Genomic DNA, 23,810 nt, shown 5'->3' with positions numbered 1-23,810 from the left:
AGGCATTAGACTGAGGCCATGATAGGAATTATGGAACCAGGTGAAGTAATAAGGGTCTAAAGAGGCGGTGCACAGGACAGAGAGCCAAGTAAATTGAGAGGAATTTGTCAGATTTTTTTTTTTAACTGTATTTGGGGAAGAGAGGTAAAGTGAAATTCTTTGTCTTATTTTTAATTTATATCTTTTGTTTCTCTGGCATCCTTTAAAAGTACATAGGAAGTTATCATCACAAGATAAAAAAAAGTTTTGTAACTGTGTATGGTGATGGATGTTAACTGGACTTAGTGTAGTGATCATTTTGCAGTATATAAAAATATCAAATCATGTTCTACACCTGAAAATATAATTTTATGTCAATTATACCTTAATTAAAAAAAATGAAAATAAGGCAGTCCTCCTTTCAAGGTATTTACCCTCTGTTGGGAAAAAAGGTAAAAATAAAAATTTAATGTTAAGCGTAATAATAGAAGTATGTAGAAAGTTTAGTGGTGGGATAATAGTGATTAAACAAGTAGGTAATTCAGAGAACATTTTATCAAGGATGCAGTACTTGAGCTGGATCTGAATGGATGAACACTTGTGAGTTTTCATTTATTTTTGGAAAAAAGGAGTTACACACAACTTTAGCTTACTAAGGAGTAATTTCTCATCCTTATAGCCAAAGGATCAGGTAGTGAGAGCAGGAGAAGACACCAGTTTTGCACAAGGTTGCTGAAAGCTGGCTGTGAACCTCCATGGTGGTGGTGGGTAGTGCTCACGCTGCACACTGCTCTCTCTTCCTGCAGACCAGGAGTGGTAACTTGCTTTTACTGGTCCTGGGGTATGCATTATCTCTTGTCATTTTCCTATGCTGCCCACTTTTTTTTTTTTTTTAAATAGTCCTTTAATTAGACCCTCCTCAAAATATTCAGTTTGAATGTGTCATCTATTTCCTGTTTGAAGCCTGTTGGGTACACTTTATAATTACATATTGAGAAAGGGTAAAATACACAATAAAAATAAGAGAAAAATTCTTTTTATTCTAAATTACAAACACAGTATCACAAATAAAAAGACCAGTCAGTTACTGAGGCAAATGGAGCACATAAGGGCCTGATTATAGTGAGATAGTTTACTGTAGCATTCTTGGTCTAGGCGTATCATATTGACAAAAATAAAGGCATTGAGGATTGGAGTGTTATCGTATAAAACATTGAACTAATATATACGTATACAGTTTTGAATTTTTATGTTTGTGTCCAATCGGGAGGAAAAGTACATAGCATCTTATACTGAACCAAAATACAAGTGGGCGTTCAATTTACTTGTTCACTTCTTTGTTTGTTTACTAGTGCTTTTGTGATTTCTGCTTAGGCTGCTCCTCTGTGGTCATGTCGGACATTTATTGAGCTCCAATGGCATTGTCACAGGGCACATAAGCATTATGGATTTTCCTAAATGCGACACATAGGAACACTGCTGGAAGGGAAACCTGTTGCTAGATTGATTCATTTAATTTCATTGTTTGTTTTGAAATCATGATTATATCTCTTTTTTTTTGGCCACGCCCCTAGGCTTGTGGGATCTTAGTTTCCCGACCAGGGGTTGAACCCAGGCCCCGGGAGTGAAAGCGCAGAGTCCTAGCCACTGGACCACCAGGGAATTCCCACAGTTATATTCTTAACGTGGAGCTTGTGGTGGCCTACCCTGGGTCTTGGGTGTCTTGGCAACTCACTATGTGATTTTTATGGAAACAAAGGCACTTGCTCTGAAAGCTGGTATATCTCCTCTAGCTTACAGCTGAGGGAGCATTTGCTTTGCTTTTTCTGGGAAAAGAAGATAGTATTTTGAGTAGGGTAAAGTTTCAGAATCTACCTACATTCCCTAGGTCAGTACTTCTCCAATAGAAATATAATTCAAGCCACATATGTAAGTTGAAATTTTCTAGTACCCACGATTTAAAAAATGGGTGAAATTAATTTTAACAGTGCATCTTATTTAACTCATTATATTCAAAATGTTATCATTTCAACATGTAATCAATGTTTTAAAATTATTGAGATATTTTACATTTATTTTCATGCAAAGCCTCCAAAATCAGCATGTTTTAACACTCAACTCAGATGTAGAATTTTCACTGGAAATACCTGATCATAAAGTTTAGAGTTGGAAGTAGATTTACCTACCCAAGAAGTGCCAAACTTATTTAAAATGTTTCCCCCAAAGAGTCAAGCATCAGTTTATAAATTTATATTTAAATTAATGACAGTGGACCCTTGAGCGATACTGGGATGGCTCAGGGATTAAGCATTCCCTCCACATCCCAGGATTCAACCAACCACAGCTCATGTAGGACTATAGTATTCACTATTGAAAAATAAATGGGTGTAAGTGGATCAGCTCAATTCAAACCTGCGTTGTTTAAGGGTCAACTGCATACTTAAATAAAATTAAAAATTCACCTTCCAAGTGTTAGTAGCTCCATGTTGCTCTTAGTGGCTACCTGCTATAGAATATTCTTAAAACCATACTTGAGTGCTTTTATACTTTCTCAGGTTATTATTTATGTAGAATTAATGCATGCTGCAAAGTCCTCGGAAACTGTTCTACTACGTTACATTTATTCATCAAGGATATAAGCACCTAGGGAAAAATAGTTCTGCGTTTTGTGCTTCATCTCCAGGGCTAGGGAGAGTGCCTTGCGTAGCGTTTAGGTGTTTAATAACTTTATCCGGCTAAATCCTGTTTAGTCTGCAAATTGCAACATAAATTTAACTTTCTCAGGGGAATGTTTCCTGACTCTCCAGGCTCTCTATATCACCTGTTCCTTCATTACATTTTCTCATAGAACTGAATTCTTTTCCTCTAGAGCATATATACTTACACACTGATTTGATTAATTTTCTGATTAATATCTGTCTCCCCAACTAGTCTATAAATTCCAAAAGAGGGAAGAATGTGTTTTTGTTCACTGAAGTGCTTCGTGCTCCTAGCATAATTCATGGCACGTATGGATTAAATATTGGTCAGATGATAATACTAGCACAGGGCCTTTTTAAAAATGAAGTGATTAGCAGAATGTCCAATTCTTAACTTTATAGAAATCAGAGTTTGTTTTGTGTTGGGGAAAAAGGAATATTTTATTTTAAGTATAATACAAACTAAGATATGCAAATTTTTAATTTTTGTTCAAGCCTTTTCAAAATACTCCTGTAAAGCCTTTTCTTAGCTTTCTTTGTATTTTATTGGTATTCATTTTCTTGATAGCTATCACCTCATATCTGCTATGCTTATAACTGAAGGTATACTGAAGACAAAAACTGAAAGAAAGGAAAAGTGAATTGTGAAATACTTTTAAGGAGTTGAGAAAGACATAGGGCAGAAGCAAAGGTGCATAGAGGAAACATCTCTTGCTGTTTCAGGACGGTTTAAATTAAGCCCACCCTTTTAATTATACCAAAGTAATGAGCCTTACCCACAATATGTGAAAATATAATTAAAAAATGTATGGTGGACCAGTAGACAAGGTTGTCAGGTCATTATCTAAATCATAAGTTGGAAGTAATGCCCATTAAAGGTTACTAGTTTGGAAAGGTTAGATTAGAATTTAGTCTTTGCAAATATAAAGTTTCTCAACTTGAATAATGCTTTAGAAAACCACTAACATTTAACTTTTTTTTTAACATTTCATGGAAGTATAGTAAGCGTACAGAAATGTACACATAAGGCTACATCTTGATGAATTTTCACATCCGGATCAAGAAGTATATTACAACACAACATCCCAGAGGCTACTTTCTTGCTTCTTTCCCTTTCCTGCCCTCCAGGGCAAACTATCTTGACATAATAGATAGGTTTTTCCTGTTTTTGTACTTTATATAAATGGAATCATGCAGTATCCACATTTGAATTAATATAGCGGTTTGTTATTCTAAGTGACATTCCTGATAGCAACTCATTGAAAACAAAGTCTGTTTTCAGTTTTCCTTGTTATGTATCTAATGTGGTAAACTGGCAGTTTACCAGTGTATCTAGTTCTTTATTATTCCTTTAAGACATTTTCTATGTGAACGCAAGTGTGTGTGTGTGTGTGTGTGTGTGTGTGTGTGTGTGTGTGCATACACACATATATATATGTATATACTTTTAAAAATTTTACTCAAATTCGATCATGCATATTATTTACCTTTGTGATGTGTCTTAAGGCCCCTTTTGTATCAGGTCATGTAGATTCGATTCATTTTTTTGTAATGGCAGCACAGTACTCTATTGTATGGCTGCATCATAGTTTAATGAAGCACTTGTCCACTGATGAACAGCTAGGTTGTTACTTATCTTTTGCTTTTAGAACAGCAGAGTCTATGTAATTTTATTTGTAAAATAAATTCTTAGGAAAGGAATTGCTGAGCAGTAGGGTCCATGCATTTTAAATTTGCTCATATATTTCTAAATGGCTCTCCAAAGAGTTTTACCAGTTTTTACTCCCACCAGCAAGATTTGGAAATTCCTATTTCCAGTGTCCTTGCCTTAGATTATGTGTTATCAAGCTTATTAATCTTTGCAGTTAGCTACAGGAAAACTAGTAAGTCATTGTTATTTAAATTTGCATTTTCTCCAGTTTTGAGTGAGGTTAGTTGTTAGGACTTGTTTCTGTCCTTTGCTCATTTTCCTCCAGGCTTGTTTATATTTTTCTTAATTTCAAAGAGCTCATTCTATATAAAGGGAATTTACCTTTTTATGTCATCTATGGTGTGAACTTTTTTTTTTAATTGAAGTATAGTTGATTTACAACGTTGAGTTTCAGGTGTACAGAAAATTGATTCAGTTTTATATATATATATATATATATATATATATATATATTCTCTTTCAGATTCTATTCCATTATAGGTTATTTCAAGATATTGAATATAGTTCTCTCTGCTATACAGTAGGTCCCTGTTTGTTATCTGTTTTATATACAGTAGTGTGTATCTGTAAATCCCAAACTCCTAATTTATCCTTCCTCCTACCTTCCCCCTTTGGTAACCATAAGTTTGTTTTCCATGTCGGTGAGTCTGATTCTGTTTTGTCAATGAGTTCATTTGTAATGAATTTTTTTTTCAGTTTGTTTTTTGTCTTTGTTGTGTTTATAGCCCTTTTTTTTCCTTAACAGAAGGTTTAAATTTTTATGTGGTGAAATTTACCAGTTTTTTTCTTTACTGGCTTCTGAATTGTGTGTTCTTAATGAGAAAAAGCATTGGAAACTTGAGATCCATAGATAGATAGCTTAAACTTGGCATGGGAAAAAAACCTCAAGAAATGTTTGTGGGAAATGTGGTTAAGCAGGAATTCAAATTTCAGTCAAAAGTGGTTTGGCCAACTATAAGTAAACCAAATTTGGACACTGTCTGCCAAGATTTGGTTAATATTTTTAACAGCTTTTAGAAGAATTTTCAATGCTATGCTCTTTTCCTTTCATGCTTTGTTATTTGGGGTTTTAATTTCTCAAATGATCCCTCTTTTCAGATTTCAGATTATAACCTATTTCCTGCACCATTGCTGACGTCCAGTGACCCATGTCAGAAGTACTTCCAGGTCAGATATACTTTCACATGTTTCAGTGCAGCATACTAGTTGACTATTAAAACTTTAACAAATATATATACTAGATAATTGTTTTGATGTTAAACTTATGATATACTATAATAACATGTTTTGGCTTTTTTATTGTTTTTCACTAATGTACTAGAAAGGTGGATCTTTAAAATAAGATAGAAGAAGTAATTGAACTTAACTGCATGCATGTATTCATTGCATGACTCTACTAATATCATAATGTGAAAACATTTTAGTTGACTGTAACAGAAAACTAAAACTCTGTCACATTTTGCCATGTCGGATTGCATGTTATAGCCTGTGAACTGTTAAATTTGAACAAAGGAGGCATTGGTGGTGAGTCTGCATAAACAGCATCTTAGGCATTGTGGGGTTTGTCTAGAATAGAGCTCCCAATTCAGAATTCTCCCTGGATCTAATGCTGATTAATTTCAGGCCTTAATAAGAAAACCAACTTAATTTCATTGTATGCCCCTTTCTCTGTGTCGTGATGGATGCTAGTCTGCATACAATGTGGTGTGGGATTTAATTCTTAGCTTCACAGTAATATAACAAGAAAAAAGCAATTGCAATGACATTTTGAATTAAACATAATATAGGACTGTAAGTGGCAAACAGATCTAGGTAGATTCTATATTTGTTAGGGTACATACCACTCCGCAAATTCTGAGGTTCTAAATAAGTAAATTTAAGCCATGGACAAATAGATGTTAATGTCCCTAAATTCTAAAATTAAACTCAGTAAGTATGTCCAAGTCTTTTTCTCCTTTATATAACACTGCATGTTACATCTCAACAGAGAACTAAAATTAAAACATAATAAAATAAACACTAAGCTAAGTAGAGGCAGTTGAGTGACCGGAAATATCCTTTTATTAAAGACAGCTGAAAACAATGTTACCAACCTAAATTCACACAGGAAAATTAGGAACTTAGAGGCAATTCTTAGAAGCCGGTTTAGGGGCAGGGAGTAGATTTTCTTTGTAAATCCATATTTGAATAAGTATATTAATTTTGCAAAATCAAAGCAAATACATGTATCCTTTGATGAATACATTTTAAGTGTTGAGAAGAATTCCTTCTAGGAATTCTTTAGCATTTAAAGTCTTTTATTACATTGCAAAATAGACTCAGCATGGAAACATAAGAATAAAGCTGGCAAACATGTAAATGATGTGTTTTCCTCTAAATAGAGGCGAACTAATCAAATAACTTATAGAAATTTCTTATTGTCACTATGTTTTGTTATACCAATTATTCACTTTAACTGTTGTTACTCAAATTGCTTTATTCATTGGTAGTTATAGAAGAGATAATGAAACCGTTATCCAGCGTCTTTTTTTTTTTTTTTTTTTTTGGCTGTACGCGGGCCTCTCGCTGCTGTGGCCTCTCCCATTGCGGAGCACAGGCTCAGCGGCCATGGCTCACGGGCTCAGCCGCTCCGCGGCACGTGGGATCTTCGCGGACCGGGGCACGAACCTGTGTCCCCTGCATCGGCAGGCAGACTCTCAACCACTGCGCCAGCAGGGAAGCCCAGCGTGGTTTTTAATAACAGCTCCTACTATCATGCATTGGTATAGGATGTAACACATTTTACAAGGAAAACGGTATTTTTATGTCAGTAGAGTATCATTCCAGCCCTTTTTTACCTGAAAATCCAATGGCAGCTAGTGGAGTAGAGTATGGACCAATAATTGGGATAAGGTTTGCTTTCAAGCCCATTTTCAACTCTTAGGAGCTGTGACTACAAAGAGCCTTTAAAAAAACAAACATGCCAGAATGTATACCCTTATATGTCTTGGAAAATTCTTGTTGAACCTTCGAGATTCAACATGGGAGTCCCTTCCGAGTAGGTCTCAGCCTGTGACATAGTAGAGTAATTACCCTATTTCAAGGACACTACCATTGTTTAATGTTTTTTGTTTTGTCTTTTGGAATTGACTCGAGGCCAGCTTATCAGTTTTTCAAGAAAACCTATGTTGTTACTTTAGCTTACCTACTTTTCCTCACCTAAACCAGCTTGATCACTGACTATGTTAATCAAACTTGGCCATAAAACTCTAGAGCTATATTTAAAAAATACAATTGTCTTCAGAAGACATCATCTAGAGGAAGATGAAATGATGAAAACAGCTTAGAAATTGAGCAGAGAAAATACCCTTGGGATAAGCATATAATATCCCAAGGTGACTACATCTGCTGGGTGTGATGTTGGAATACCAGGTTAATTTCCCACCTGGAGTGCCTTTCTCTTCCTTGTCCTCTGGTGGACCCTAACCCTAACCCTATCCTTCAAGACCCAGCTCAGCTGTTCCTTTTGTGGGAGTCTTCCTTGAACCTCTGTCCTCATCCTTAATACCTTCTTCTCGTAAGACCCTGTGCGGGAGTTTTGTTAATAACGTATCCTTGTCTCTGCCCTGTCTGAGTTTCTTGAAGAAAAGTGTTCGGTGCATCTTTCTTGACTTTCCTCAGATCCACTTGGGATGTTGAGCAGAGTGAGCCCTCAGGCAGTTTAGCTGAATGGGGCATGGGAAACCCCTTAGGTGGGTCAGACCTAGGGTGAAGTCACCTCTTTATCTTAGAGCCTGGGGAAGTTGTCCTCCTGGTTTAAAAACTTCTAAGCTTCTAATCCTGTGATCTCTCTGACCCAGGGACCCAAGCTGCCTCCTAATAACCTTTGCCTCCTTTGTTCATAGAGAAGTTCTTATCATTTTTGTCACATTGAGAGTTTACTTTCATGAGTAATTTCAGGAAACCAGCTTTATCTTGCCTCTCCTTTCTAAAAGAAAAAAAAAAAATCTGAGTTTACTTCATTTCCTTAATACTTTGAGGTCTAGTTCAAAAGGCAACATTCCTCAGGGCAGAAGTTTTGCTGTTAACTCCTCAGTGGAAATAAAGTTGTATAGCAGAAAAATAAAAAAAATGAAGAAAATGTGAAGTCTCATTTAAGAATTGGTCAGGCGTTGAGCTTCCCCGGCCCGTTTGTCAATTTCCAATTTTGTTAAACATGCCAAGGGAGCAGAGGGAGAGCAGCGGGTTATTGAAGAGAGGAGTTTCCTGTCATTACTGACAAACTTTCTTTGACAGGAGGCTAGAGGTCTCAGAAAAGAGAAGGGGGGAGGGCAGGTTTAACTCTGGGCTCCAGCATGGGTTTGTATTAGGATGTCACCTGAGTTACGGGGTTACATCTCAGGGCTGGGATCTTTGCGACTCAGGGTTTGAGGAAAGCTTTGTTAGCCATGAAATTAAAGTGACCCTGGCTTACCTAATTTTAGTTAGGCTTCATAAAAAATACTCTGTGCATTATATTAACTACAGCTCTCTTAGTGGCTTCAATACCCTGGAAGTCCCGGCGCCTCATGTTTCAGGCATGACTCGTTTCAGGGATTCCAGCAATGTCATTAGGGCATGTTCACTTTCTCTCTGTTTCCTGGCTCTGTCTGCCCCATTTGTTAGGTCTTACATACACACGTGTCTCTTCGCGGTGACCTCTTAAAGCTCTAGGCTTATAAATCTGCTAGTTCAAGAAAAAGAGAAAAGAGAGCACTTCTCTTCTGATCATTCTGGCAGAAGGCTTAGGATTGGTCATATGCTTTTCCTTGAACCAGTCACCACAGCCATGGAGATGTGCTCCTCTGATTGGCTGGGCCTAGGGCATGGACCTCGTGATTAAGGGGTAGAGTCATCTCTGCCTGAAACACAGGGGCTGAATTCCTCTGTGAGAGCAGGTATTTTAATTTTGTCAGTTTTGTTCACTGCTGTCTCCTCAGCAGTTAGAACTGTATCTGTCGCATAGTAACGCACGAAAAAATATTTGTTGAATGAATGAATGAGCGTGGACGGAGGCTGATTCTCAAGAAAAACTGTGAAGCTTTTACCAGAAAAGAAGGAAATACATGCCAGGTCATAACAGATGTTTGTGCATCGCGCATGCAGGACAGTGACAGCAGTAATAATATGAGCTCTTGGCACACTCTCAGCTCTGAACGTATACTGAGCTCTGGAATAGGAATCGAGCCTCTTGAATTGATGTTGGATCTTTGTGAGTTATGCTCAAGACAGCATGATGAATAGATGCGGAGGTGATGGCAAAGTCACGGGTCCCATTCACCTTCGAGGTATCCAGGGGCAGAGCCACCTTTGTACTGAAGACAGGCCCTTGGGGTTATGGACATTTGCTTGCTCATTCCTCATTCATTTTGCTTATTTTGTACACTGTTGTGTTCCTGACCTTGAGAAGAGCGACTGGCATGTAATAGATGCTCAGAGAGTATTTAGTTAATGAATGAGTGAAAAATATTTGGTTAATAAATGAGTGAACGATTAATGAAGCAAACATTCATTGAGTGCTCTTATGTGCCAGGCTTTGTAAAAGGAACTGGAAACTCTAGAATATAAAAATGAAAGGGGAATGCAAATCAAAATTAAATCACACTTGTTTGGGTAGCTATAATCAAAAAGAGACAATAGCAAGTGTTGACAAGAATGTAGAGAAATCAAAACCTTCATGCATTGCTAGTGGGAATGTAAACTGGTACAACTGCTTTGCAGAACAGTCTGGCAGTTCCTCACAAGGTTTTATACACACACACACACACACACAAACACACGTATACATGTGGTATGTATGTCTATATATACGTGTGCACATCACAGGAGAATTACAGTCAGCAGTTCTTCTCTTGGGTATATATCCAAGAGAATTGAAAACATATGTCCACACAAAAACTTGTACACAAATGTTCATAGCAGCATTATTCATACTAGCTAAAAAGTGTAAACAATCCAAATACCTGTGTTAACTGATGAACAGATAAACAAAATGTGGTAGATCCATACAGTAGAATATGATTTGATCATAAAAAGGAATGAAGTAATGATACAAACTAAAACATGGATGAACCTTAAGGATACACATAAGTGAAGAAAGCTAATCACAGAGACCACATATTGTATGAGTCTGTTTATATGAAATGTCCAGAAAAGGCAAACCCATGAAGACGGAAAGTAGATTAGTGGTTTTCAGGGGCTTAGGGGAGGGAGGAATAGAGAGTGACTGCTAATGAGTACAGGATTTCCTTTTGGGGTGATAAAAATGTTCTGCAATTAGGTTGTAGTGATGAATGCACAACTCTGTGCATATTCTAAAGACCCCTGAATTATACTTTAAAAAGGTGAACTTTATGGTATGTGAATTCTATCTCAATAAAGCTGTCATAAAAAGTGAACAAAACAGTCACTGCCCTCAAGGCACTTGCAGTGTTGAAGGGGAGAGAGATCTCTCAATTGATATTATAGTATAGTATGGAAGTGCTGATGTGAACTGCATGTCACACACCTAGCACAGAGGATTATGTTCAGGAGTCAGAGAAGACCTAAAGGAGGACATGTGAGCTGGGTTTGGAAGGATTTATAGGAGTTTTCAGGCAGGAAATAGGGCAGGGGTAAAGCAGATGAGGGCAAAGGACCTTCCCGGGCAGAGGAAACAAATTCTATGTGCAGAGGCAAAGAGTTGTGAAGAGGCTTAGCATCCTCAGAAAAGTTCACTGTTGCTGTCATGTAGGGACCACGATGGGAGGGGGAGGTGCAGTGACAGGAGATGTGATGGGAAGGGTAGATTCAGGCTAGCAGAGGAGAATTTGAAGTGCCGTGTCTACTGAGCTGAATTTGGACAACAGGGAGCCAGTAGAATTTTTCTTTTTTTTTTTTCTTTTTTTTTTTTTTCAGTACGCGGGGCTCTCACTGCTGTGGCCTCTCCCGCCGCGGAGCACAGGCTCCGGACGCGCAGGCTCAGCAGCCATGGCTCACGGGCCCAGCCGCTCCGCAGCATGCGGGATCCTCCCGGACCGGGGCACGAACCCGTGTCCCCTGCATCGGCAGGCGGACTCCCAACCACTGTGCCATCAGGGAAGCCCCCAGTAGAAATTTTTAAACTGAGAATTGCACAGTCCGTTTGTCTTTAGAATTGCAGAGGACAAACTGTGTCAGCGTAGACTGGAGTTTGAGAGACTGTTGTGCTTGGGAGATATAGGAGGAAACTTCAAGTGGTGAGAACCTGAAAGCAGCCATGAAGATGGTGAGAAGGGGGAACTCAATTTATTGGAGAAACGTTTTCCAGTAAAATTGACAGAATTTGGTAGGATAAGAAACTCATGAAGGGCTATTCCCAGGTTTCCAGGCAGGGAATTCGGGAGAATGGCAATGCCATGAATTCTCAGTTAGCATCCAGCCCGTGCATTAGTGTACTTAACTTCCCCTCTTTCCCCAGTTTATAGGGAGTAGTATACCAAGTTTTCTTTGATCTATAACTATAGTAAAGTCATGTGAGGCAGAGAAAAATGGAACCAGCTTAAATACACCAACTTTTGATTAGAGTCTCAATGTAGCATCTTTCATTCTATATCCTTTCATTTCCATGTCCATAGCGCATCTGTTTTTCGACATAATTTGTTATATTACTGTTATGTTGCTATTTCCCATTCTACTTAATTCTCCTCTGTTCAGTGTTATTAATGATACAGATGGTAAACAGGAGGAGATAAGGAACAGAGGAAGGCCTGGAATTGGGTGATAGGGATCACAGGGTGACAGGAGCATGTGTGCTGTGTGCACCAGAGCCTCTGCTGGGCCTCCAGTTTTCTTCACACCAAAGCACGGAGAACTGTAAGCTGTTGGGATCACAGCTGGTGAGAAATCATGTTTGGCAAAGAAGCACACCAGTCTGTTCTGGGTCAAAAAAAAAAAAAAAGGCTATTTGACTCTAAATAGTCTTTTCTTCTTTGGGGAGTTATGACAGAATTGAACAGGAATTTTCTTGAGCTGAGACTGAGGAACAAAATAAATTGGTCTAGGCAGTATTGAAGGATTTTATTTTAAATCTTGCCCAGATGCTGCTTGCATGGGGGGAAAGCTGAGATAACTGACCACTGGTCACCTTTTCCCTTTCTGAGAGCATTAGTCTTTTTCAAGGAAAGGAAAAATGAATTTACCGTTGACTATTTAGGCAGTGATGGTGGTTTCCTTTCAATCTTTAATAAGAAACTCAAAAATTTAACCTAGGCTTTTTAAGTAAACATTTCTTGAGATGTTAATGAAACACTTGTCTTTTTCATTTTATTCAACAATTTATTCTACGAACATTTACTGAGTGCCTACTGCATGAGAGGCCGCTGTGCTTGTTGCTGGAAGTCACAGCTTAGTGATAAATAGGTTAAAAATAAAACAGTGTGAGAAATGCTGTTATGCTATGGAGAAATGGAGATAGGTTTATGAAAGGCATAGAAGCAGCAGCCCTGGAATCTGTCTAGAGGGGCAAGAGAAGGCTTCCCAAAGAAGTGACATCTACTACCCTGAATCTTAAAGGTGGAGCAGAAATTTGCCAGGAAGGAGGGAGGGATGCTGAGAATGTGTGCATGTACAAGGAACATGACATGTGTGACCAGAGTGTTCCAAGATCCTCTGAAATCATTAACATGCATATGTATCATCTTTTTCTTCCAAATCTCTCGTACTGCAGTGGTTCTCAGCCTTGGCCACACACTGGAATCACCCAAAGAACATTTCATTTTAATACCTTGACTGGGCCCAATCCCAAACTAATTGAATCAGAATTTGGCAGTGTCTTAGGGGGTGGGGCCTGGACTTCTGGGCTTTTTAAAAAACTCCCCAAGGTATGCATGCAGCTAGGGTTGCAGCAATCTCTTGTTCCTGTCACACCTGTTCCCTTACCTTTCAGAGACCTCTGACCCCTTGGCCTTTTCCTTTTCCCCTAGCTCTTCACCCTCTTCCCAGCTCCATCTCCTGCCCTCCTCAGGCCAGATCCTGGAGTGCATTCCTCACTGTTCACATCTGACACCTTAATCATGTCCCCTCTCTGTGCCTATTTCTTTCCTTTTAAAAAATCCCATTCCAAAGGTTGCCTTTTCATTTTTTGTCTGACTTACTTCACTCAGTATGACAATCTCTAGGTCCATCCATGTCACTGCAAATGGCATTATTTTTTACTTTTTTATGGCTGAGTAATATTCCATTGTATATTTGTACCACATCTTCTTTATCCATTCCTCCATTGATGAACATTTAGGTTGCTTCCATGTCCTGGCTATTATAAATAGTGCTGCAATGAACATTGGGGTACCTATATATTTTCGAATTACAATTTTCTCCAGAAATATATCCCCAGGAGTGGGATTCCTGGATCACATGGTAGCTCTATTTTTAGTTTTTAAGGAATCTTCATACTGTTCTCTATAGTGGCTATACCAATTTACATTCCCACCAACAGTGTAGGAAGGCTCCCTTTTCTCGACACCCTCTCCAGCATTTATTGTTGTAGATTTTTTTGATTCTGACCAGTGTGAGGTGATATACCTCACTGTAGTTTTGACTTGCATTTCTCTAATAGTTAGTGATGTTGAGCATCTTTTCATGTGCTTTTTGGCCATCTCTGTGTCTTCTTTGGAGAAATGTCTATTTACGTTTTCTGCCCACTTTTTGTTTGGGTTGTTTGTTTTTTTGATATTGAGCTACATGAGCTGTTTGTATATTTTGGAGATTAATCCTTTGTCCGTTGCTTCATTTGCAAATATTTTCTCCCATTCTGAGGGTTGTCTTTTCATCTTGTTTGTGGTTTCCTTTGCTGTGCGAAAGCTTTTAAGTTTAATTAGGTTCCATTTGTTTATTTTTGTTTTTATTTCCATTACTCTAGGAAGTGGATCAAAAAAGATCTTGCTGCGATTTATGTGAGAGAGTGTTCTGCCTGTTTTCCTCTAAGAGTTTTATAGTATCCAGTCTTAACACTTAGGTATTTCATCCATTTTGAGTTTATTTTTGTGTATGGTGTTAGAAAATGTTCTAATTTTATTCTTTTACCTGTAGCTGTCCAGTTTTTCCCAGCACCACTTATTTAAGAGACTGTCTTTTCTCCACTGTATACTCTTGCCTTCTTTTTCATAGATTAGGTGACCATAGGTGTGTGTGTTTATCTCTGGACTTTCTATCCTGTTCCATTGATGTATATTTCTGTTTCTGTGCCAGTACCATACTGTTTTGATTACTGTAGCTTTGTAGTATAGTCTGAAGTCAGGGAGCCTGATTCCTCCAGCTCTGTTGGCTCAAAGTTTTTATCTGTCACATCCAGGGTATAAAAGCCACTTAAATATTAACTCACCAAGAAATTTTGATGCTATTCTTTCTGAAAATGTTTATAATTATAAGCAGAGTAAATAAAAAATTCTCCCTAATAACATTGCTAGGATATAGTATCTAACATCATAAAATAGCCTCATAGCAATATTTTTGCCATACCTTCTAAAAAGCCAGCAGATTGCCAGATTTTTTATAATAATGTCACTCTAAATACCCAGAAGTCTAAATGTAATTTTCTCTTGTGTGCCTATGTTATGGTTATGTGTCTCAGGGAAAACTTCATGTGGGTTCAGTATGGACCCTTTTCATATCAAATGCTGCTCTGGGGTGAGGTTGAATTATAAATTGAAATATGTTTTCTGTAAAATGGTAGTAGTAGCCAAAACAGTATACATTTTTGTTTAGAATTTAGTCATCAGAATAGTGTTTAAAAGGGAAAAACAAACCAGATTCTCAAGCCCAAGTGCAGTAGGTGCTGGGTAAGCAGGAATCCTTATAAATAATAATTCTAAAGAATGGGGCCCAAAGTCTCACCACTTTGGGTTACAGCCTTAGCTATCTCTGTGGGCCATATGGTCATTCTGTTGTAAATATGGACACTGCCTGGAGTGTACAGATGTTCCCTAGCTTCCAAGAAGCACACAGACTCTAGAATCAGTGGGTGACTCTTTTCTAAAATAGCTCATCCTGAGTATCGGATGATGGAAAGGGATACCTCTAAGCTTCCGAACAGTAGAACATTCTTACCTTCCTTCCCTGCGGAGGTCTCTGTTTTGCCTGGTGGAGGAAGCGGGAGTTGTCACAGTACAATTTCAGGAATGTTGGGAGCTGTGCTTTGGTTCATCTACTGCTGGTGTAGGGCCCACGGAGGTCTCTGGAGGGCAAGGGATCAGATAAGAAAGAAGTCATTCCTTATAGACTGAGTAATCTGAAACCTTAGAAATTCTTGCTGATGAATTTTATTCCCTTCTAGTCTGAGAAACCTTTCTGTCTTCCTAGCAAGAGACGCATGGAACAAATCACTGATGGTGTGAACAATATTTGAGATAAATGCAACTGTCAGATAATTTCCTAGGAGTTCTGCAAGGGCTTGTGGTGAATGCAAACCGCTGAGTCTGTGTTTTAATTCAGTGGAATATATTCAGACTCCTTTGGGGAGTCTAACACGTCTTTAGCCAAGGGCTCAATGCTACATTATTAGTAATAGTTTTATGTGAGTATGTATGTTCTTGGGCAATTAAGCCATTTCTCCAAATTTTCTGTTTAGTACAAACAGTAAGCCCAGGTCAGAAATGTTCACAAGACATTATCAAACTCTAATGGAGGTTTGATTTTTCCTGGTGTTCAGAACACAATTTCTAAACATGGTGAAGAAAAATTACCTTGGATGTATGGTGCTTCGTTGAACAGTGACCTTTCAGGTTAATTAAGAAAGCTGGAGCCCCAGAGGATTTTTGAGCAACTTTTTTGTTGCCTGAGGGAACGACAGAATAGAAATGTGATGTAAATGTTTAGAAAGGGGATGATTTGCAAGGTTGTGAAAAAGGGAAGACCAGCTGCTGGAAGAAAATACTTTTATATGATTTCAAAAGAGAGATACTTTTTTACTTTAAGTAAAATTTGGACCCTCAGACCTCCTAGCTTTTCTATAAATTGGCTTTTGTGTATTCACATTAAGCCTTTTATTTGCTCCTGTTTAATGTATGAGCAAATGTTGAAAAGAGAGAGGAAAATGGGTCCGTTCTACAAAACTGCAACGGAAGCATTGGTTCTTTCAATTTTCTGTATAGAAATGTTTGCTCACTCTCTATGCTAAGTAGTTTAATCATGCCAGGCGTCTAATGACCGGTTTTCTCTTTTTTTCCAGCTGACTCAGGTGTAGACACTTTGGCAGTGTTTATGGCCAGCAGCGGAACGACAGACGTCACGAATCGGAATAGCCCGGCCACACCACCAAACACCCTTAATCTCCGTTCCTCCCACAATGAATTGTTGAACGCTGAAATAAAACACACAGAAACCAAGAACAGCACACCCCCCAAATGCAGGAAAAAATATGCACTAACTAACATCCAGGCTGCAATGGGCCTCTCGGATCCTGCCGCACAGCCCCTGCTGGGAAATGGCTCTGCCAACATCAAGCTGGTGAAAAATGGAGAGAACCAGCTCCGGAAGGCTGCAGAACAAGGGCAGCAGGACCCCAACAGAAACGTCAGCCCCACTGCAGTCATCAACATAACTTCTGAGAAGTTAGAGGGTAAAGAGCCCCACCCACGGGATTCCTCGGGCTGCGAGATTTTACCCTCCCAGCCCCGAAGAACCAAGAGCTTCCTGAATTACTATGCAGACCTGGAAACCTCAACCAGAGAACTCGAGCAGAACTTGGGAAACCAGCATGGGGCTGTGGAAGAGAAGGCCCAGCCAAGCCAGAGCCAGGCCTCCACCGTCGCTGGGAATGGCGACTTACTGCTGCAGAAACCAAACAAACCCCAGTTCAGCCCTGAAGATGGCCAGATAGCCACCGTATCATCCAGCCCGGAGACCAAGAAGGATCACCCTAAAACGGGGGCCAAAACTGATTGTGCACTCCACCGGATCCAGAACCTGGCACCGAGCGACGAGGAGTCCAGCTGGACGACCCTGTCCCAAGACAGTGCCTCCCCCAGCTCCGCAGATGAGACAGGTACCTGGGAAAGGTGCAGCCTACGGTGGCACTTTCTTTTGGTGTTTTCCCTTATTGATGGAATTAATCTCTACACTGACCCCCTCCCCCACATTTTCATCTGCAGGTAGAGAAGAACATGAGCCTCTTGGGGTAAAATTGGGCAATTTGTGTGAAAATATCATTAGATTCCTCAGCAGTTTCACTTTGGTTCATACATAAGTTGTTTGTCCCGGGAAGCATTTTTGTAAAAGAAATAGCTCCCCGGTGTTAAGTACAGTAAAACATCACCTATTTAGCAACTATACTGCCAGTGGTTAGGTGAACTATTTCTATATACTATGTAGAAATGCTGGGTTTTGTTAAGGAAAATAATACAAGGGAGACACTTGCCGGGGGCAGGATATAACCTGAAAAAGAGAACCAAGTATTTTAAAATTCTCTGAAAAAACTTATTTATGCTCAAGCTAATGAAAAGTTTAAGGTTTAAAAAGTTGAAAGTCTATTCATTAAAGACATTTCCCTTTTGACCTTTACTGGGGAACATTTTCAAGTGATATTTGAAAGTGAGAAAGTAGTGTTTCTTTTAACATATATTTAGAAGTTTTGGATTTTAACTAGTCTAGTTGAGACCAGTCTTTCCTGACTTTTGTCTATATTTTGTAACATCTTTGGGTTTTTCAGAGGAGTGAAAATTGTCACAGAAATGAACAGGGTCCTAAAAATCAGCTACTTTTAATCTTATCTTCTCATAGCCCCTGTTTTACTGATCATGAGATTAAAAGACTGGAGAACTGTATTGTGTCTGAATTCACTGTAAACAGGCACTCACAAAGGCTTATTTCTTTAACCTAACCCTGCCTCTGGTGGATCACAGGGCTCTGTTAATGTGATACAGATGTAACAGATAGAACCACCAGGGAAGGAGCTGACATTTTCCCCACCTATAAGGCAGAGAAATTACAAGGACTACAGATGGGAAAAGAGGAGAAAGTAAGACATTAACTTGTTTAAAAAAACAAAAAAAAAGTGGTTTTGAAGTGCCCTTTAAATCCAGAGTGCTTTAAATGATAGGTTTCATCAGCCTTCTGTAGCTGGATATGGCAGTAGGGAGGTTGAGATGAGGCCATTTCATCTCAGAAATGCCTGGATCTGCACATTATTGGAATCGTAATTATGTATAGTAATGTCACTGAGTTCACAACTCTCTATTACTTTTCACATTTAGAGACTTCATATCCTGTAGCCGATGGACACTGTCACCTGCTAGTGTTTGAATCAATATAAATGGCTCCTTGAGTGTCTCACATTCAAACTCAACCTTGTGTGTTCAGCGCCCTCCACTGAGGCCACACTGTCTTCCTCACGTCGTGGCAGCCTTTCTGCTGCTCTTCCAGGCCCTGTGCTCCCTTTTGTAGCTATATTTTAAATTTTACTGAAAGGTATTAAGTAACAGGAAAGTCTCCTCGGTTCCTCACTCTGGCCCCCTTTTTTCCAGTGACAACCACTACTTTTTTTTTAGTTTTTTTTTTTTCAGAAACCATTTTAGGCATATACCCACATTTATAATAAATATTAAAATTTACCCAAATTTTATAATGATAGTTTTAAAGAGTCCTTGCCATTTAGAGATACATACTAAAATACTATAGTATAATATAATATATTATACTATAATATTGTATATGGGATTTTGCACATAAGCTGATCCTTGTTAAAGGTGGGTACATAAGGGTTTATTATTCTGTTCTCTCTCATTTTGTATGTTTAAAAATTTCCACAGTAAAAATTAAAACAAGAAAAAAAATGACACATTACATATTTTATAAATGCTTTGCTTTTTCCACCAAAGTATATATTTTGCAGATCAGTTCATATCAGGATATAGCATTTTTCTACCTCAGGCTAGTATTTAAGTATTAAGCATGCTGTTCCACCCTCTTCAAGCTCCATGATTTATTTAATGGTTCCCTCGCTGCTGAGTGTTTAGGGTATTTCTATCCCTGGCCCCTTCGCTTACTAAGTGCTGGTGTCAAAAAGGGCCAGTGGTGAGCACCAAGTTTATTTTTTATTTTATTTATTTATTTATTTATTTGGCTGCATCAGGTCTTAGTTGCAGTATGCGGGACCTTTTGTTGTGGTGCGCAGGCTTCTCTCTCGTTGTGGTGTGAGGGCTTCAGGGCATGCGGGCTTAGTTGCCCCACGGCATGTGGGATCTTAGTTCCCAGACTAGGGATCGAATCCACGTTCCCTGCATTAGAAGGCAGATTCTTAACCACTGGACCACCAGGAAAGTCCCAAGAGCACCAAGTTTAAACTGTACCTGTACACTGGCTTGGTCCACTGCCACTCTCTCCAGGGGGCCTTTCCAGGGTCCCCTCGGCTCACCACTCATTTGCTCGGTGTTCTGGTGTTACTTGCTGCTGGGTTTTCTTTACAGAACCCATTACAGGGCTTGGCATGTGATGTGAACTGGATTAGAGTTTTCTGACATGTTGAGAGGATACATTCATTTTTCATTCTTAAAGTCGCTTTTGAAGACCTTGAGTTTTAGAGTAAGGATGGCAGTATGGTGATGGCCCGTAATGGCTAGCTAAGGATAGACATTTTGAATCAGATGTGCTTGAAAAAGTGTGTTAGCTGTGACCCAACTCTCTGAAGCTGTGAGATTGAGTTTTTTACAAATGCTAGAAGCCATCCCTTCAAAAGCATCACTTCAGGATCTTTATTTCAGCTTAATGCAATGCCTCAATATTAATAATATTTGGGAATTCTTTTGGAATTTCCTTAGAGCCAGTTGTGAACTCCAACTGAAAAGACACCTCTTTACTTCATGATCACACAGATCACATAAGTTAGCGAGTAAGGGCTTCCCTGGTGGCACAGTGGTTGAGAGTCTGCCTGCCGATGCAGGGGACACAGGTTCGTGCCCTGGTCCGGGAAGATCCCACATGCCGCGGAGCAGCTGGGCCCGTGAGCCATGGCCGCTGAGCCTGCGCATCCGGAACCTGTGCTCCGCAACGGGAGAGGCCACAACAGTGAGAGGCCCGCGTATCGCAAAAAAAAAAAAAAAATTAGCGAGTAAAATAAAATAATTGATTATTCAGCATTAGTATTTTTTTTTGAGTTCATGTTTCCAGTGAAACATACTGTTAGTGTTCACAATGATCACAATTTTTTTTTTTTCTTTTTTTGGCCACACCGTGTGGCATGTGGGATCTTAGTTCCCCGATCAGGGATCGAACCCATGCCCCCTGCATTGGGAGTGCGGAGTCTTAACCACTGGACTGCCAGGGAAGTCCCACGGTCAATTTAAATTAAACACTTCTAATGGTGAAGTCATTATTATATATGTTTTATATAGTATATATGAGTTTTTTAATATATATATGTAAAATAAACACAAAATACTAATTGTTGAAAGAAAAGAAATAAGAGCAAGTATTTTGTAAGATCTAGTATGCAGCACCATGGTACGTATATACATATATACAAAGTGTACATACTTGCTTATTCACTGTGTGCTAAGCAAATATTCATCTCAGTGGTGTACGTTGTATGACTAAATCTTGACCCAGTTATCTTTGGATTGTAGACTGTGCTTTGGGGAACCTGGAAAAATAAATAGACTCATTTCTACCTTAGGGGCGGGGCACGCTTTCCAAGTTATAAAATATTTTTATAAAATGCACTGCCCAGCCTAGAGATTGACCACTTTCTATTTCCCTTTCCTTCTGAATTGCCCAGGTCGGCATGTTAGTAACTTTCTTTGCACAGTCAATCGCGTATATATGTTTCTCCTCTTTTCCTCCTATGTCGTCTGTCCTTTGAGAAGCAAGAGGTTATAAGAAGCGGGGGGCGGCGGGGAAGCATCAGCGGAATTACTGAGTTTCATAGGAATTTAGAAAAGTTCAAAAGAATGCTCTGACCTGGATTCTAAAGGGAAGTGTTGCATCATTTTGGTACTTGAAAGTGGGGACCTTAAGTCTGTTCAGGTTTTGCCGGAGATGCAGTCCCCTCAGTGGCCCCAGGTAAGCATGATGGCTCAGATAAATATAGGTTGGTCAGATTGTGTGCAGTCTTTCCATTAATCACCTGGTGTTTTATGTTTGCTTCATGAAAACTTTGGAAAGACGCAACATTCTGATACTACCAGGGTACCTAGTTTATACCAACAGGTAACTTAGGTTTAATTTGGGGCTTAATAAAATTGAAGATACAAAGTATGAAACTGGGTGGATCTTGTGGAATAGCCATTTCAAAATTAGGTTCGTTACTAAAGCGTACAAAGGCAGAATATGCACCGAGAAAATCAAATCTAGATGGTTCGACAGTGGACCCAGTGCTGCATTAATTTATCATTGAGAGGATGGGCTCTAGAGTCAACTTCCTGAGTTCAAACCTCAGCTGGGTTCCATGTAGGCAATTTGCATAGCCTCTCAACTGTAAAATGGGGGTGCTAGTAGGGTTTTAGCATAGATCTGTTGTGAAGATTAAGTGAGAGCATCTTTGAAGAGCTCTTAGAACAGTGTCTGGCATATAGCAAGAGCTTAATAAATATTAGTGCTTATCATTATTAGTGATAATCATTATCAGTACAGCAGTGAGATAAAAGTTTACTTCTTTCTTAACTATAGATTACCTATATTTCGGGCTCTGATTTTATTACATATTAAAAATTTTTTTTTAAATTGGAGTGTAGTTGCTTTACAGTGTTGTGTTAGTTTCTGCTGTACAGTGAAGTGAATCAGCTTTATGAATACACATATCCCCTTTTTTGGATTTCCTTCCCATTTAGGTCACCGCAGAGCATTGAGTAGAGTTCCCTGTGCTGTACAGCAGGTTCTCATTAGTTATCTATTTTATACATAGTGGTGTATATATGTCAACCCCAGTCTCCAAATTCATCCCACCCCACCCCCCCCTTTCCACCCCTGGTCTGCATACGTTGGGCTCTGATTTTAGTTAGGACTTTCTGCATCTTCTAAGGGCAGGGATTGGTTTGCCTTCATCTTTGTGTTGTCAGTGCCTGAAATATAGCAGGTAAATTTAGTAAATAAATAATGGCTAATTGAATAAAAATGGAAGCTATCTACATATATCTCCAAATGGCCCTGATGTATTGAGTAAATCATTATATTTTAATCAGTGCCTGATTTTGATATTGGGTACATATTTTTAACTTAATTGATGATATTGCCTCACAGTGGAGGGGGGATACTGATTAACAAATTTCTGGGGAAGGCACAGTGAAATTCTGGGTGCCAGTTCTTGTTTGTGATACTGTCTCACACTCAGGTGGCCATGCTGGGACTTGAACCAAGATCTTTGAACCTAGCATCCAGCGCTTTTCCACTGTATCATAGTTCTGAGACCTAGGCTCGTGGCACCAGTGGCTGAATATATCAGACTTTATCCACTTCAACTAGATTATCCTGATAATCTGAAAGATAGAAAATTATATTTTAGAGAACCTTTCCATTCCTGTAAACAATTGAGTTTTAGCTCAATTTTCAGCTCCTCTGTGAAACCTTTCTAGACGCTCTGAGCTGTTGAAAGTCCTTTTTCTGTACCTCAATGAAATATTTCCAATTCTCTGTTATCACATTCCTCTCAGCAGTTTGTAACCTTACTGGAAAGTTTTTGTTTAGACTTGGAGCTCCATGAAAGTAGGAGCTAAGTCTTCATTATGTGTGGATGTGAACCTCTTCACACAGTACATAACACATAGTGACAGGCTCCATAAATGTTATCGGTTTGCTGGTTGGGTAGATGGAGCTGGACCACAAACATGCATACTTTGAAGTTTGCTACATCAGTACAGCTTTAGAAATAGAAAAGGTAAGCACAACTTGTATAAAATAATTGTTCAGAGCACCTGGATACGGTGATTCTTATTTGTATTCTAGGCTCCAGGGAGGGACGAAGAGTTGGGGCCAGTAGTTCAGTGTGTCACAAACATTCTTTGTGTTTGAGTTTTTAAGTCTACAAGTCAGAATAGCCAAGGTTAAGGAAAAGGACCATTTTGTTTTCACTTAACCTTCACACTTTGCCTTGCATTGTAAGTTGAACCATGTTGCTCGAGAGTTTGAATCCTTTGCTGTCTTAAGTTGATTGGTTTCCAGTCTTGAGGCAAGCAAAGTGGAACTCTTTTGCGAGTTGGATAGCTGGTGAGGGCAAAAGCCAAGGCACAAACCTAATTATGTCAACACAATTGGCAGCACTAATTATTTCTGGCCTTAGCTAGCTTAAGAGTGTTAGAGCTTTGGATAAGTTTATATTATTAATCCTAAACGTCTTCTAGATGTTCATTTTATGTGGAATGGATTTTGGTAATTTCAAACATAAATTATTTTTAAATTGCTTTTTGAAAGCTCCCATCCCTTTAAAAAAAAATTCCAGGATATAGAAAAGACCCAGTGTT

At 39.0% G+C, this 23,810-nt stretch overlaps 1 protein-coding gene across 2 annotated transcripts in view; it reads left to right on the top strand.

Moving 5' to 3' along the window:
- The window catches only part of APBB2 (amyloid beta precursor protein binding family B member 2), a 384,765-nt gene that overhangs the window by 173,021 nt on the left and 187,934 nt on the right, over positions 1-23,810 (top strand). For both annotated transcript variants that reach the window (XM_007453040.1, XM_007453039.1), the window contains 2 exons: positions 5,488-5,556; positions 16,592-17,407. In XM_007453040.1, coding sequence (XP_007453102.1) covers positions 5,538-5,556; positions 16,592-17,407 — 835 coding nt within the window. In that variant the 5' untranslated portion in view covers positions 5,488-5,537. The remainder of the gene's footprint in view (positions 1-5,487; positions 5,557-16,591; positions 17,408-23,810) is intronic.

This window comes from Lipotes vexillifer, unplaced genomic scaffold (assembly GCF_000442215.2).
Source record: "Lipotes vexillifer unplaced genomic scaffold, Lipotes_vexillifer_v1.1 scaffold1272, whole genome shotgun sequence".
NCBI classification, from domain to species: domain Eukaryota; kingdom Metazoa; phylum Chordata; class Mammalia; order Artiodactyla; family Lipotidae; genus Lipotes; species Lipotes vexillifer.
Note: the sequence above shows the minus strand (reverse complement) of the source record. Positions and strands in the feature narration are given on the sequence as shown.